The 17,500-nt window shown below is 39.7% G+C and overlaps 1 protein-coding gene across 1 annotated transcript in view; it reads left to right on the forward strand.

Moving 5' to 3' along the window:
- LOC134187617 (MAM and LDL-receptor class A domain-containing protein 2-like) overlaps positions 1-17,500 on the forward strand; it is a 46,225-nt gene that overhangs the window by 9,280 nt on the left and 19,445 nt on the right. The window contains 22 exon segments of the mRNA XM_062655768.1: positions 133-222; positions 613-691; positions 755-990; positions 1,396-1,471; positions 1,528-1,775; positions 3,288-3,395; positions 3,467-3,786; positions 7,244-7,284; positions 7,354-7,369; positions 9,514-9,734; positions 10,385-10,398; positions 10,558-10,605; positions 10,667-10,807; positions 11,459-11,800; positions 12,666-12,797; positions 12,864-13,013; positions 13,722-13,987; positions 14,209-14,296; positions 15,134-15,221; positions 15,276-15,351; positions 15,888-15,963; positions 16,034-16,267. Of these exon segments, the coding sequence (XP_062511752.1) occupies positions 133-222; positions 613-691; positions 755-990; positions 1,396-1,471; positions 1,528-1,775; positions 3,288-3,395; positions 3,467-3,786; positions 7,244-7,284; positions 7,354-7,369; positions 9,514-9,734; positions 10,385-10,398; positions 10,558-10,605; positions 10,667-10,807; positions 11,459-11,800; positions 12,666-12,797; positions 12,864-13,013; positions 13,722-13,987; positions 14,209-14,296; positions 15,134-15,221; positions 15,276-15,351; positions 15,888-15,963; positions 16,034-16,267 (3,090 nt within the window).

Consider the following 17,500-nt stretch of genomic DNA (forward strand, 5'->3'; position numbering starts at 1 on the left):
TCACAAACTATATATATGTACTTGGGACGCATGCGTTAAACACATATGCGCAAAAACCCCACTTTCTATACTAATATCTACTGATATGTGCTTGCGTTCTTCAATTTGTGTTCGTCAATACTTCTATTTTAGAACTTCCAACTGATTATCCAACTACTGACGCAGTGACAACATCTACTCCAACCGCAGCCAAGAGATTCGTTGACCCTTGTTTTACATCAGGTGCGGTTCTATTGTTCGTCTATCTTTTTGTCGGTATATAAAATGCATACACGGTTGTAAAAGATTTGGCTCTTTTTGTTTAAGTTTTTGAAATATTTTAATTTGATTTGACCGATTGAGTGTATAATAGCTGATCAAATGTAGCTGCTCGTGCACAACGAGCAATGTAGCAATGTGCGACGTACAGTAAAGGTGAACTTGACGTTTGGTTAGAATAGTTCGTAAAGTGACAGTGATTGTCAAAGTAACTACACGTAGTATGTTTCTAATATTTCGTGTGAATGCATAGCACATATTTAAAGGCAGCATTTCGACACTGAGCAATTAATTAATCAATTATTAAGTGAATAAACACATCAAGATTACTAAATGTTTATTCTAATTGTTCAGCTTCGTCTATTGCTGACGGAAGTGTGAGACTTGCTGATGGGGACACTCCAAATGAAGGTCGAGTGGAAATATATCACAAGTATAGGAAGTCACTTTTTCTTGAAACTGCAATGGCTAAACATAAAATATTTGGTTAATACAGTGGGCGATGGGGAACAGTATGCGATGACTTTTGGACTTCAACTAACGGACGAGTGGTTTGCAAGCAGCTAGGATACCGATACTACCGCAGTAGACTATATAATAAGCCAGGTAATGGGAGTATATGGATGGACGATGTCAGATGCAGTGCAAGCGACTTAAGATTGCAGCATTGCTCATTTCGTGGTTGGGGAATTGATAATTGTGGTCATAGCGAGGATGTAGGCGTAATCTGTGGTGAGTGAAATCAATTGGTAGCCATTCATTAATTATAAATTTAAATTTACATAATTAATTAATAAAAATTAATTATGAAAATTTACTTTATAATTTAATATTGTGAATGTTTATTGCATTTGAATTGCTTTATTTAATTAACCGGTATTTTATTTAAATATTTACATTCGATTCGCTTGGTATCCGAAATTCATAGCGAAGCACGGACCTGCAGAAGACAGGGCTTGTGTTGAGTCATGTCTTATATGGCTACATTGTTACGTAGGAAAATTGTATGTAAACGTTGTATTTTGAATTACTAAATGTCGAATTTGGTTTGTATTTTGTTACATTATAAGATTATTTGCTCATGAGTGTAAATTGCGTTGTATAAATTAGTTAAGGAATGTACAAAATTTTGTGCAGGAACTGCAATCGACGGTGACGTTCGACTTGTTAATGGATATACTGCAAATGCAGGAAGGGTTGAAATTTATTACAGGTGAATGTTGATTACGACCATTTTGTAACTCAAACGAAATTTCTCTTTCTATACAGTGGGGAGTGGGGAGGCGTGTGCGCTGACGGTTGGGATTTGAATGAGGCGAATTTGGTGTGTAGACAACTTGGTTACTCACACGCTCGTAATGCCACTACTGGCTCATATTTCGGGCAAGGCTGCGGAAGAATATGGATGAGCAATATTGATTGCCGTGTTTGGCGGTATTCACGAATAGCTAACTGCCCTTTCTCAGGCTGGGGCGTACGCAGCTGTGATCATTCTGGATATGCGGGTGTGATCTGCGGTAAGACAATAATTATTACTATAGCATAGGAAATTGCTGTTTATTGTGATAATGTCTATAGCTTCTTTTGTATAATAATTCTCTTTTTAAGATCAGCAGTTATAAATGTGAAAGAATTATTAATAGACAATGGACAACTTACTAAATGTCGATGAAAGAGTGTTAATAATTAAGCTACGAGCGTAAAAGAAGTACACCACAATAAGTTGTGGACTGCTTCGCGAGAAGCTCACTCTAAACGGGTTAAATTGACTTTCGGTCTATCTGTCGGTATGTCGCTACCTCTGTTTGTGCCTATGTTTGCAACTATGTTTGTAAGCGTGCGTCACGCTTAGGGAGTTTGTCGAGCCAATCAGCAATCGTTTTGGGACACAAAACGTAGGTGACGTAATACTAGCTTGTCAGCGTGAATCACTTTCGGGAATTTGTTGAGCCAATCTGCAGTTCTTTGGGAGACCAACAATGGGTGACGTAACAATCCCGCTCATTGTGACAGAAAAACCAAGATGACGTAAACCTCCACTTTACGGTCAAACGGTCGTCAAACCGAGAAGTGCAGAGTAAAGTTCAGGTAATAATCGTATGCGTTTGTTACTTGTTACAAAAGAATCGCAAGACAAACGAATTCATCGTTCTTCAAGAAGCCAAGCGAAGGTCCCATGAAACCATGCATCTAGCTAAGCACCCTTGCATGCGCACCACCAGCATGTCATCCGCGATCAAGAGAGCAATATGTTCTAAGTAGGACTGATGATGAACGATCGACGTCGTCTTGCAAGAGATATTCGTAGGAAACGTTGTATACGCTGCTTTCTTCTGGATCCGGTCGCTAGATGTTCATTCATGTTGCTTTACATCATTTTCTAAGCAGCTAGGAGACGTACATCTATCTCTAGCTACAACGAATTAGCGGAACGAAAGATGGCGACGATTCAATAAAAGTATGCTAATGATGTCCATCTCAATAGTTAACTAATTTCTTAACTTCCAGTGATGCAAGAGCGCTAGACATGCAGTATTGAGAAATAACGTAGATAACAAGCCCGCTCCGTGCAAGAGTTACGTAGCTGTGTGGATTCGAAGTAGCGTGTGACATTGATGGTATTTAGTTAATTATCTTTAATCTTATTGGTAAACTCCTGTGTTTTCAAAGAACTACCGTTTACATTCTAGCAACAATTAAGCTAATGATAAATCAATGATAATGACAATAAATAACAAAAATTATTAAAATTTACATTAAGATTTACAATAATTGCACAAAGGACAGGGACACACACAGACACACACAGACAAACAGACACACACAGAGATGCAGACGCGCGCTCGCACACACACACAAACACACACACACACACACACACACACACACACACACACACACACACACACACATACACACACGCACGCACACACACGTGCGCGCGCAAACACAGACAAACATGTGCTTCCTATTTTAGTCTAGGGAAGAGTCATATTTAATAAATTTAATTTTTACCCCATTTGTAATAGAAACACTTATACCAACCACTGACTGGTGGTCTCATGCAACAACAGCTGGCCCACATGACTTTTGGTGGTGGTATACAACTTCACCGCCTGGAAAAGATGATAAATCAGGTAAGATTGATCTATTTCTTGTTTTTAAACAGTAAAAAAGTATAGATTTCCTTAATATTAATGTCGTATAGCGACTCCAATAATTGTTGGAGTTACAGTTTCTGTAACATCGGCTGTATTGGTATTTGTTATCGTTTTAATCGTCGTAATCCGGATAAGGCGCAAACAGGCGACCACTGCAACAACGACGACAACAAGTGCTCAAGTATCGGCTGGACAACCGGCGCAGGCACAGTCGGTAATTTTCGTACCATCTGAATATCTGAATGTGACATATCCCAGTCTTCACTTCCATTCTAATGAATTGGGAGCTCCGCCTTCTTACGAGACGGTGATTGGTTATCGAGGCGATAGTCAAACAGTGAACTTTGGTGGGATGAATCAACAATACTTCTCCTGACCCCTTCTGCATTGAATGGCAATGTATCTCAAATATGACAAAGCTGCCGTTTATATATCTCGTCTCGTAGCTTAACAGTGTAATGTGTGCATTTGAATTTTAACATAAATAATAGTGAAGTGTTGATTTTACTGACTAGTATGTTTCAAATGACATGTTTTAGAATTTTTAGATGAGATTGGATTATTGCTGGTAAATTAATGAATGTTCTGTCTAGCCTGTATTGATATAATGTGAAAGTATTTTAAGGCTGCACAGCCTAGGCAAATATGTCTCTTTCTACGCTGCGTCGCACCGTTGTATTTTGGGAAAACATGCACACATAAACACACGTACGCAAGCAGAAACACAGTCACAAATACAAACACAAACACACACACACACACACACACACACACACACACACACACACATACACACACATCTGGCAAGACTAATTTCATATCCTTAGCTAGTTAATTAATTAATTGGCATGGTATTTGAATACAAATTTCGAAAACTTTTGGAAAAGGCTATGAAGTCGCAATTGCTAAAGGCGAATGCTATGACTGGCAACTCATTGCTCATGTCCTTAAAAACCGCAGTTATGTGCCAAACTCTCTCGCGCTAAGGTTGTTGGCTAATGAGTCACGTGATGCCATTGTTTGCACTGTACATGCCATTGAAGATCCGCTTCGTTTTAAGTTTACTTTTACAACGTGCAGGCTAAAGTTAAGTAATCTGTACATTTTCTACATTCTGTCTAGTTGACAATTCGGCCAGGCTAACAGATTCGAGCGCTGATTTGAACTTTTAACTGAAACGCTTTGACAATTGCCGCTCGACATTCACCATCCCAGGTCTTTGGTCAAAGTACTGTACATCTGGCCAGTATACAGAAACAGGAAGTAGGTTCATGCGTCATAATGACTCATGATAACATTTGTTGGCTTTTCGTATCTGGGCATGTTGAGCTTATGACATAATTTGTCCGCAACTGACAAGAAATCGTTGCCATGGCGATAGTGCCACTAGTGGCACCAGACTTAGAAACTGTGACACCAGGCCTGCAGATGCGTGGTACCTTTTGACTAATATAAAAGTTTGAGTGAACGATTATACAGGGGCGGCGGAGCGAGTTGAAAGTTGAGGGGGCTGAAAGGGTAAACATTACAGAAAGCAGAAATTCTACAGCATAAAGTTGATAAAGTTGGGGGGGCTCTAGCCCCCCCAGCCCCCCCGGCTCCGCCGCCTCTGTTATATGTATGTTCGTCGTCAATTTTTCACACACACACACACACACACACACACACACACACACACATACACAAACACACACACACACACACACACACACACACACACACACACACACACACACACACACACACACACGTACACGCATACTCACGCACGTATGCACGCACGCACACACAAGGCACTATAAACTTAATTAGTTAATTTATGCACTGATATATGCTTTCTTCAAATTAGGCTATGTTCAGCAATTGTTCTTTTTCAGAATATCCAAATGTATACCAAACTACCGGAAATACAACAAGTACTCCAACCGCATCCGATATGACCCTGACCTCTGTTTTTCAACACGTGCTGTTGTATACATGCATAATTTGTAACTTCATAAAACGCTATAATATAATTTACTATTTATATTATTCTTTGTTTAACGTTTTGTATGTTACCTTTTAATTTTAAAATATTTTAAGCTGATTTTACTAATTGAATGGAAACAATGGATGATCAAATTTTGCGACAAGCTCACAAGAAGCATGTGCGATAACAGAGGTCAAACTTGATTTTGTGGAGAGAATGTAGTATATCTTTATAGGAAATGTTAATTAACTAATTTTAATCGCGACCTTTATGTTTACAATATATAATAATGCGTCACACATATGTATTTAGCAGTGTGTTGTACGTATTTCAGTAAGCTACCGGTGGGAACTACATTACTGTGTGTGATAAGCAATAAATAATGATAATTATTACTAGTAATTGAAGCTGTGTTTAAATCGTCGCTTCTACAGTTATGAGCCTCTACAGTCCTAAACACCGCGTACGCTATCAGTAATTGTCGCGAAGAATAATTTTTACGAATATACACATTATTTCTTTCTAGACGCGCTACTTGTAAAATGTATTTAGAATCCTACATAGCGACTGTCTTTTCGCGTAACCGCAAAGTCCGTAAATAGTCGGTAGTCGCAAGTAGAGTTATCGTATACGGGACCTAAAGTCTCTACAGGTTAAGTAATGTTAGATTCCCTTATAACAATCGTAAAACCAAGAAAGCGATCGATTTTGGGTCAACAGTTGCAGACAGGTTGTTTCTGTTGTTTATGTCCGACAGGTTTTAGTAATCGTAAACATGAATTGCACTGCTCTGGTGAGAAAACTCTCTCAAGGAAGTTTCGCGTGTACGATTGGCTGTTCGCCTATTGTCTCTGGTTGGCACGTACGACATAAAGGAATTAATGGTTCGTGATTGGGCCACACTAAGGAGGCGTGGCACATTGCTGTAATGTGACGGACATAACCAGCCAGACACATAGTCACCAGACCGAAAGTCGGTTTAGCTCTATATGTTTAGAGTACGCTACTCCCCAAGTCTCGTGACTTTTACAAAGTCCTTTTCTTATAGGGTCATAGCTGAACTAGTAATTGAAGTTGTATTTACACCGTCGCTTCTACAGCTAGGAGCCTTCAAAGGACTGAACACCGGCAACGTACAGTAGGGGGAGTATTTGTCGCGAAGAATTACGAATATACATGCTATTTTTTTCTAGACGTGCTACGTGTAACATGTATTTAAAATCCTACATAGCGACTGTCGTTTCGCGTGACCGCAAAGTCCGTAGTAGTCGCAAGTAGAGTTATAGTATACGGGACATAAAATCTCTACTGGTAACGTAATGTTAGATTCTCGTATAAATATTGTAAAACCAAGAGAGAGATCGATTTTGGGTCAGCAGTTGCAGACAGGTGAGTTCTGTTGTTTATGTCCTACAGGTCCTAGCAATCGCAAACATGAATTACACTGTTCTGGTGAGAAGACTCTCTCGTGAAAGTTTCGCGCGTACGATTGGCTGTTCGTCTATTGTCTCTGGTTGCCACGTACGACATAAAGGAATTAATTCTTTGTGATTGGGCCACACTAAGGAGGCGTGGCACACTCCTGTAGCTTGACAGACATAACCAGCTAGCCAGCCAGCCAACCACATAGTCCCCAGACCGGAAGTCGGTTTAGCTTTATACGTTTACATTACGCTACTCGCCAAGTCTCGTGACTTTTACTATGTCCATTTTATTATAGGCTCATAGCTGAATTATATTATAAAGGCAGAAATTTTACTCAGTAGAAGTCATTGTTGCCTTATGTGATTAAGTGCATAAATGCAGCAAAACTAATGAATGCTAATTCTGGAGCGTCGTCTATTGCTGACGGAAGTGTGACACTCCAAATAAAAGTCGAGTGGAAATATATCACAAGTATATGAATATAATTTTTCTTCGTTGAGAAATACACCAATTGAACGTTAAAATACTCTGTTAATGCAGCGGCGAATGGGGAACAGTATGCAACGACTATTGAGCTCCAAATAACGGACATGTTGTTTGTAAGCAACTCAGATACCCAAAATATGTCAGTACTTATAGGCTTTGTACGGGAACAAATAGGTCAGGTAGTGGGAGAGTATGGATGGACAATGTGAAATGCAGTGCAAGCGACTTAAGATTGCAGGATTGCTCATTTCCTGGTTGGGAAAGTGAAAATTGTCCTCATAGTTACGATTGGCGTAATCTGTGGTAAATTTCATCAAGTGTAACCGTAATTTAATTTTTAAAATTAATTAATAAACTTAATTATGTATATTTATAATTCAATCGGTTTTGTATATGTAATTGCATTGGAAATGTTTTATTCAATTTAACAATGTGATATGGAAATATGGTTCGCTTGGTATTAGAAATTTTTCCGAAGCACTTGTATGATTTCTTTACCTTCAAACGGAGAAAAACCTGTTGACTCATGTGGCACCTCTCTATACGCGAAAAGCAGTGGGTTGACATACCTGTGCCACTGCCTTTGCTGCTCGCTACATAATCTTCTCAGCGTCTTCTTTAGCGTTCCATTAAATTTCTCCACCACCCATTGCACATTGGATGATAGGGAGTTGTACTTAGTTGGCGTATATTCAGCAGCCTTAAGATCTCCGTCATGCACTCCGACACAAATTGAGTGCCCATGTCGCTAAGGACTTCCTCGGGTACCAAAAAACCGCTATAAAGTTTCAACAGAAATTCGGTAACTTTGTCGCTGCTCACCTTTTTCAGGGGTATAGCCAAAGGGTACCTCGTGGCAAATTCGACTAATGTCAGAATGTAGCGATGTCTCTCTTCACTGGTTGGATGTATCGGACCAATTAAGTCGACTGCGACTACCTCAAATGGCTGATCAACGAGAGGCATGTTCTGCAGAGGAGTCCTTGAAACCGACCCCTTTCGCATTGTTCTCTGACAAATGTTACAAGACCGACCAAATCTCGACACATCAGTGTGTATGGTAGGCCAATAAAAGTTGTTGAATATCTTTTCAATTGTCTTTCGGATGCTTAAGTGTCCATCCATTATTGAGTCGTGCGCATGCTCCATCACCTGCTTTCGTAATTTCTCCGGTACCACAATCTGCCGATCTGGCTTGCCATTGTTGACATGGGGATGTTTGAACACCCGATACAGAACTCGACCTTTGACGTCCAACTTAGCTTCTTGTAGACCCTTCTTCTTGATATCTGTCTTCTTGTAATGCTTCTGTAACGAGACATACTTACCTTACATTTCCACAATCTTGCATTGGTTGATCTCGAACCAATTTTCTAATGGTCGTACGTTGACAGGCGTTAGCATCACCTACTCTCTTCGCGCTGGATCTTTTCGACACCACGTTGGTCATATACCACTCAGGATCGTGGTTGTCTGGTGCCCTTGTGCCTGGGACGTTACCAACTACCACATCACACACAGCATCAGGTGGGCATAGTGCCGAGACCTCTACTCTCAAGTACGGTGATACGACGTAAACCGTGGCCATTGGTACTCTACGAACGGTATTGTCCAGCATTTGCATCAATCCATAGAGCCCGGTATACTGAGTATCAAAAATAAACTTTTGCTTCATTATAACCCCACAGCACCGCACCCGGAAGCTTTCAAACACGTACCCCTAAAGTACCAATTCTCCCTTCTGACACTGGCATACACTAAACATTCACTGACAACTCCTTACTCACAGCACTGCTTGTCAGCAAAACCTTCTTACCATTTGCCAGAAGTAGGCATCCATCATCAGTTGATTCTTCAAGGTCTTCCGTTGACACACAATGGATTCAGTAGCAGAGTCCAGGCGATCTTTCTTTTGCACTACGCAGTTGGACTCTAATTGATTAATGAATGACATCATTGCAGTAGAGAATGCAGATATTGATACACTTGTACTATATGCGTCCAAATACAATTCCCACCAAAATTTAGCTGTGGAGCTTTAGTTCAAACCACTTTACAACTTAGTCTGAATGTTCTTCTTAATAAAGACTCAGACTGAATAGAAGACTTACTCAGCCTTTAGCTGCATGCATACAGGTGGTATTTGTTTCAACCTGCAGAGCCACCTACTCGACCATTTGTTTGAAATTATCATATATTCGTTGAAGTCTGTAGGAGTCACTACCAACGCTGATGACACGGACTGGCAGGATGCATAGACCTGTGAAACAAGTCAAAGTCAAACATTGTCTCAACGGTAGCAATGACAAATCACAATTAGTGAAAGCAACTGAGCTGATGCCGGAAGGTGGCACAGAACAGGTAGAAGATGATCTAGCGCTTTCAGAAGAATCAGACTTTGAAGGCTTTACTGGACTACTTGCTGCAACTTTTATGTAGCTGGACACCACGTGAACAGATACGAGTAGTGTACATAATTGAGAAGTGAAGCAACTTGCAACTGTCTAGCATGCAGTCAATATCTTTGTACCATATAAGCCCTTGTCTAAATACATGCCACAATTCTTTTATTAGTACACACAATAGCTTATTGAATTCTGTCATTTAATTCAAGCCCAGAATTTGTATTTGGACAGATACTGTATTCTAATTAATACGATGAACTAATGTATTTACGTGTGAAATCCTAAAATACAGTAATTATTTATTAGTAATTAATAAAAACAGTTACAGTCGCTTGTCACTTATCCTACGTTCAATTATCTCGACAGGTCACGCTTGCCACATGGGTGATGATATGACAGATAATGAATACATCCTGCATATTATATAAATTCACAATCAATCATAAAAAGCATAAATTTTATCTTTAGATCAATAAGACTTTTGGTTTGTTCAAATTCACATCTAGTTTTTGTCTAGTTTGTGTGTGTGTGTGTGTGTGTGTGTGTGTGTGTGTGTGTGTGTGTGTGTGTGTGTGTTTGTGTTTGTTCAGTATACCTAATGTGGAAAAAATGCGATGTAATATAACAATAGTTGAGTTTGTAACAACTTTGTTTATCCAACATATTCACTTATCCAACAGGGTCCAAGCCCAAGGTGTGGGATAAGTGACACGCGATTGTAATAACACTTACTGAGAGATGGAGCGTTTTAATACAGAAATTTAAAAGAATGTTTGAACATATTGAATTTTTGCAGACGACGGACATGCTTTCTACTTCAAATTGTTACAGCGTTGTTATTGCTCATTTGTAGGTTCGCCTCTTTCTAAACCAACTTCATTTCCGCCTCAACCATTTCCTTGTGAGTTACAACTGTATGCTCCACGTCTCTTAGTACTTTTTCACTGTTTTAATACTTACAGACACGACATGCTCGTTTGAAAACAACCTTTGCATGTGGTCTAATGATGTCTCTAATGACGTTGATTGGGTTATGCTTCAAGGAAGTACTCCTTTATATCAAACTGGGCCAACTGATGATCACACATACCAAAATGGCAGTGGTAAAAAAGTAAACAACTGATAACACACAAAGTTGATTTAAGCATTCTATTCTTATGTATTTACTTTGTCAACTATTTGTGTGTTTGTTTGGTTTCTTGACTGCCTTTTTGTCACTCAGTTATTTCTATTTTCTATTATTTAAATTCCAAGTTGTGCGAGTGTAGGTGTGGAATGGTGTGTGTGTGTGTGTGTGTGTGTGTGTGTGTGTGTGTGTGTGTGTTGTGTGTGTGTGTGTGTGTGTGTGTGTGTGTGTGTGTGTGTGTGTGTGTGTGTGTGTGTGTGTGTGTGTGTGTGTGTGTATGTGTGTGTGTGTGTGTGTGTGTGTGTGTGTGTGTGTGTGTGTGTGTGTGTGTGTGTGCGCGCGCGCGTACGTGCATGTGTGTACAGATAGACATAGTCATGCATGAGTGCTAAATGAGATTATACATTTATGTGTGTTGTTTGTTTGTTGGACCTTATCTTCTTGTGTACGTTTGCTGTCTTGTTGGTTATTTTTGGTCAATCTACTGCCTGCCAGCTGTGGATTTGTCTATTTGTCTGTTGATTGCTACACCAATTCTGTAGCAGTCCTTACTATTTAATGTTGTTCTTTACGCTTTTCGTGTCTTCCTAATTTTTCTTTTTGTGCTTACAGTTTGCTCTATTTACAGGTAAGTACATCTACTTTGAAGCCACAGGTGCAGGCTATTCTAGTCATGCCGTTCTTGTCAGTCCCGAGTATCTCAAGAGTAGCAGTGCATGTCGCATGCACTTTGCATATCATTTGTATGCCAGTGACATTGGAGACATGGACGTCTACTTTGTGACTAATGGAGATGGAAAAATTCATAATTTGTGGTCTACAACTGAAAATCAAGGAAACGTTTGGCATATGCGTACAGTGTTTATTGGACCACAGACGGACTTCAACATTTCTTTTAATGCCACTCATTATGTTGGTAACCAGGATGATATGGCACTGGACGATATCTCATTTCTTGACTGTGATCAGAGTAAGTCTGTTATTACTATTAATAAGCTTTTGGGAGTTGATAACCTGACATGCAGTGTGCCAGAGTATGCAAACAGTTAGGCAGATGGTGTTTTGAGTGAGCGTGTGTGTGTGTGTGTGTGTGTGTGTGTGTGTGTGTGTGTGTGTGTGTGTGTGTGTGTGTGTGTGTGTGTGTGTGTGTGTGTGTGTGTGTGTAGCTGAGTGAATGGGGCAGCTGGAAAGGATGCATATATAGACGAATGACAAATTGCGTAGGGAGGTTGTGGAAGTTAGGTGGGCAACTTGAATGACAGGAAACACATTGAGTATCAGGCTGCCTGGTTTGTAATATAGTACCAACGTTCATAAAAGAGACTACCTTGATGGAGGTGGCATCTTGTGATGTTGTCGCTGATTTTGACGCTGGATTTGGATTCATTTTTATTTTAACAACATCATCAGCATTAACATTAGCGTCAACATCAACATCAGCGCCAACATTAGCGTTAACGTCAACATCAGCACCAGCATTAATATCAACACCAGCGTCAACATTAGCGCCAACGTCAACATCAGCATCATTAGCAGCACCAGCATTAATAACAACAGCGCCAACATCAACATCGGCACCATAATCACCATCATCGCCAACATCAACGTCAGCATCAGCACCAACATTAACATCAGCTTCAGAATCAATATCAGCGTCATATTTTAAACCAGCCTTAATTAACGGGAGGCTGACAAGTAGACGTGTAGTTACAGTAGGCAGGTAATTGGGACCCACACATTAGACAAACACACTCATACAGATAAAGAGTAGTGAGACAAACCCCTTTTGTAGATTTTGTATAGGAGTTTATGATATTTTTGTGATTATTCTCTAGATGTTACACAAAGACCATGCACCAAGAGTGAGTTCACTTGTTTACAGAGAAAGCTGTGTGTGAAATCAGATTCACTGTGTGACTTACACAATGATTGCTATGACAACAGCGATAAAGCACATTCTTCTTGCAGTCAGTCAAATGCACTTGTCGTCATGTTTTTTATTATGACTTATATCTTGATTATTACTTTGGTAGAGTCGGTATTTCAATGTGATTTTGAGCAAAGTATGTGTGGCTTTCCAAATGATGAGAATAACGACGACTTTGACTGGACGTTGGCTCGAGGCTCAACATCCAGTTTCCAAACAGGACCAGAAACTGATCATACGACAGGGGACTCAAATGGTTAGATCACGACATTATTTGCTATTAAACATGTTGTCTACGTCAGTGCTTTGTAATCACCAAACCTATTGCTACAACTCCAATTAGTGATTTCTCTTTGTATGCTACTTTACCATGTATTTGATTCCTGTGTTCATTGTTGGACGTACAAGAGTTGGGCAGTAAAGTTGTGTAATGATGTCAGGGTGTTCCCATGATATTTGCAAGGCATATCTGTGACCACGTCTCACACTAAGTTTTATATAGCTACTGTTTGCTCCACTCACAAAAGCTTTGATGCTGGTTTGTGTACTGACATGCTTCACTTCACAAACTGTGGTCACCGAATGCTTGTGGTTAGAGTAAGAATACCAACAAATAGTGATGTCAGTAGTGGACAGTGCATGACAGTCATTGATGCTGTTTGAGTACTTGTAAGTCTTTGCTTTGTTAATTGATATTATCTTTAAACCCAAGCATCCAGATTTAACTATTTTGCCTCCAAACAACCTTCCCATTTTTCGAACTTTAAAAATTCCATAATCTTTATAGCTCATCACTGCCTACTCATTAAAGCAGGGCGTACATGTACCAAGCTGAATCCAAGGCAGTAAGCATTGTCATGCTTTTTGTATGCTGTGGACAAATTTGTAATATTGAGGGATGGGATTGGGGATTTGAAGGAAGGTTGTACAGTGAGCGTAAGCAGTAGCACTGTTTAATTGTTAGGTCGTTATATCTACATTGAGGCTTCATACCCTCGTGCTACTGGTGACACCGCTATTCTGTGGAGTCCGCTTTTCAATTCTTCAAAAGCAGCGAATTGCTCTGTCAGGTTCTTTGCTTTTATGTACAGTCAAGATATGGGGAGTCTCGTTGTGTCTCAAGTTATTGGAGCATCGTGGATTCAACTCATGAATATTAGTGGTGAACAGGGACAAGACTGGAAGAAATTTAGTGTAAAAGTTCCCTTGTCAGGAGGGAAGAAATTTAAGGTGATTATTTACATACAGGTAGACAGTGTGTGTGTGTGTGTGTGTGTGTGTGTGTGTGTGTGTGTGTGTGTGCACTGATGTGTGTGTGTGTGTGTGTGTGTGTGTGTGCGCACGCTTGCGCATGCGTGCTTGCTTGACTGTGCTTACGGGCATGTGCTGCGTACGTTTTGTACTCACACGACTCAGCTCGTGTGATTCATGCTACTATTTTAATGTTTCAGCTTGCCTTTGAGGGAGTTCGTGGGAATGGCTATGCTGGTGATATTGCACTAGACGACTTGACGTTCAGCACATCTTGTCCAAAAGCAGGCAAGAAACCTATTTGAGTCCTAACAAGCTTATTATGAGACTGACATTTGGTGGTTTGCAATATGACGTTTACTATATGAGAAGATATTTAATACATTATAAAATACACACACACACACACACACACACACACACACACACACACACACACACACACACACACACACACACACGGCACACACACACACACACACACACACACACACACACACAGATTTAAGCGTACGCACGCACGCACGCACACACACGCACAAGAACACTTAGAAACAATATATTTGGACATGGGACGCATGCATTTAAACACATATGCGAAAAACTCCACTTTGTATACTAATATCTACTGATATGTGCATGCGTTCTTCAATTGGTGTTCGTCAATTCTTCTATTTCAGAACTTCCCACTGAGTATCCAACTACTGACGCAATGACAACATCTACTCCAACCGCAGCCAAGAGATTCGTTGACCCTTGTTTTACATCAGGTGCTGTTCTATTGTTCGTCTATCTATTTGTCGCTGTATAAAATGCATACACGGTTGTAGAAGATTTGGCTGTTTTCGTTTAAGTTTTTAAAATATTTTAATTTGATTTGATCGATTGAGTGTACAATAGCTGATCAAATGTAGCTGCTCATGCACAACGAGCAATGTAGCAATTTGCGACGTATAGAAGAGGTTGAACTTGACGTTTTGGTAAGAATAGTTTGTAAAGTGAAAGTCATTGTCAAAATAACTATACGTAGTATGGTCCTAATATTTTGTATGAATGCATAGCACATATTTAAAGGCAGCATTTCGACACTGAGCAAGTCAATGAGCTTTTATTCTAATTGTTCAGCTTCGTCTATTGCTGACGGAAGTGTGAGACTTGCTGATGGAGACACTTCAAACGAATGTCGTGTAAAAATATATCACAGCTATAGGAAGTCACTTTTCTTTGAAACTGCAATGAGTAAACAAAAAATATTTGGTTAATACAGTGGGCAATGGGGAACAGTATGCGATGACTACTGGACTTCAACTAACGGAGGAGTGGTTTGTAAGCAACGAGGATACTGATACTACCGCAGTAGACTATCTAATAGGCCAGGTAGTGGGAGTATTTGGATGGACGATGTCAGATGCAGTGCAAGCGACTTAAGATTGCAGCATTGCTCATTTCGTGCTTGGGGAATTAACGATTGTGGTCATAGCGAGGATGTAGGCGTGAGTGTAATCAACTAAGCCAATATTTATAGATCTAATTTTACAAAATATAAATTAATTATGAAATTTAACAATCAAATTTACCTTGTGATTGTTTATTGCATTTGAATTGCTTTATTTAATTAATCAAAATTTTATTTAAATATTTGCATTCTGTTTGCTTGGTATCCGAAAATTCATACCACAGACCTGCAGAACACATGGCTTCTGTTGAGGCATGTCCTATGTGGCCACTTTGTTACGTAGGAAAATTGCATGTAAAGGTTATAATTCGAATTACGAAATGTTCAATTCGGTTTCTATTTTGTTACATAATAAGATTATTTGCTTGTGGGTGTAAAATTGCGTTAGATAAAATATCTAAGGAATTTACAAAATTTGTGCAGGAACTGCACTCGACGGTGACTTTCGACTTGTTAATGGACATACTGCAAATGCAAGAAGGGTTGAAATTTATCACAAGTGAGTGATGATTACGACCATTTGTAAGTCAAAGCGCAATTTCTATTTCTATACAGTTGAGAGTGGAAAGGCGTGTGCGCTGACAGTTGGGATTTGAATGATGCGAATGTGGTGTGTAAACAACTCGGTTACTCACACGCTCGTAGAGCCGCTACTGGCTCATATTTCGGGCAAGGCTGCGGAAGAATATGGATAAGCAATATTAATTGCCATTTTGGGTTGCATTCACGACTAGACGACTGCCCTTTCTCAGGCTGGGGCGTACGCAGCTGTAATCATTCTGGATATGCGGGTGTGATCTGCGGTAAGACAATCACTGTAGCAGAGAAAATGCTGTCTATTGTCAATAGCTTCTTTCGTATAATAATTTGCTTTTTAAGATCAGTATTTACAAATTGCAACAGGTGTGTGTGTGTGAAAGAGTTATTAATAGACAATTAACTGATGACGTCACGTTCAACTTGCTAACTGTAGAGTGTTAATAATTTATTTGTAGGATAGGAACTCATTTACTGTCGACGTGTTTAACGATAATTGTGGTTATACGAGTTTCTGTGAACGATTATATGTATGTTCTTCGTCAATTCTTACCCACACACACAGACACAAACACACACACACACACACACACACACACACACACACACACACACACACACACTGGATTGAACGTTTGACTTTTGCTAGTCAGTCGCCATCGACCTCTAATCGTGACGTACGTCACTCACAATGCAACCGGTCAAAAAACAGGATGTTGTGGTTCATGGTACGCGTTGGTACACACCCGTTTTGCTGACCGTCCCTATCCAGGCATTTTGAAGACAAGCCAATAATTACACACCTGTATACCGGAAATTCGATAGTGTTAGTAAACTTTTTTGTTTTTCTTCCGCTGAATCGAACAGATTGGTAGTCACCAATTTGATAGTGTTGGGGTAGAGCTAAAACTTAATTTTTTATTTTTCTATTTATTCACGAGAATCTCTTGTTATACACTAACTCCTGTTTTTTCGTTCTGAAAGTAATTCGACGCTCGTAACCTCGTGAAATGACATCATGAGTTTGAATTTCGTTATAAGCTTGAAGGCCATTGCCTCTAGCTATAGACACAAAGCAAACGGTCTTCATTTATTCAAGAATTTAATACCATAATTAAGTCAGGAGTAAAAGTCATGATTTTTGTGGACTTCATTTATCCAACATATTCACTTATCCAACAGGGTCCAAGCCCAAGGTGTGGGATAAGTGACACGCGATTGTAATAACACTTACTGAGAGATGGAGCGTTTTAATACAGAAATTTAAAAGGATGTTTGAAAATATTGAATTTCTGCAGACGACGGACATGCTTTCTACTTCAAGTTGTTACAGCTGTTGTTATTGCTCATTTGTAGGTTGACGTCTTCCTCCACAAACTTCATTCCCGCCTCAACCATTTCTTGGTGAGTTATAATTGTATGCTCCACGTCTCTTAGTACTTACTCACTGTTCTAATAATTACAGACACGACATGCTCGTTTGAAAACAATATTTGCAT

The sequence above is a fragment of the Corticium candelabrum genome, chromosome 12 (assembly GCF_963422355.1).
Source record: "Corticium candelabrum chromosome 12, ooCorCand1.1, whole genome shotgun sequence".
Lineage (NCBI taxonomy): Eukaryota > Metazoa > Porifera > Homoscleromorpha > Homosclerophorida > Plakinidae > Corticium > Corticium candelabrum.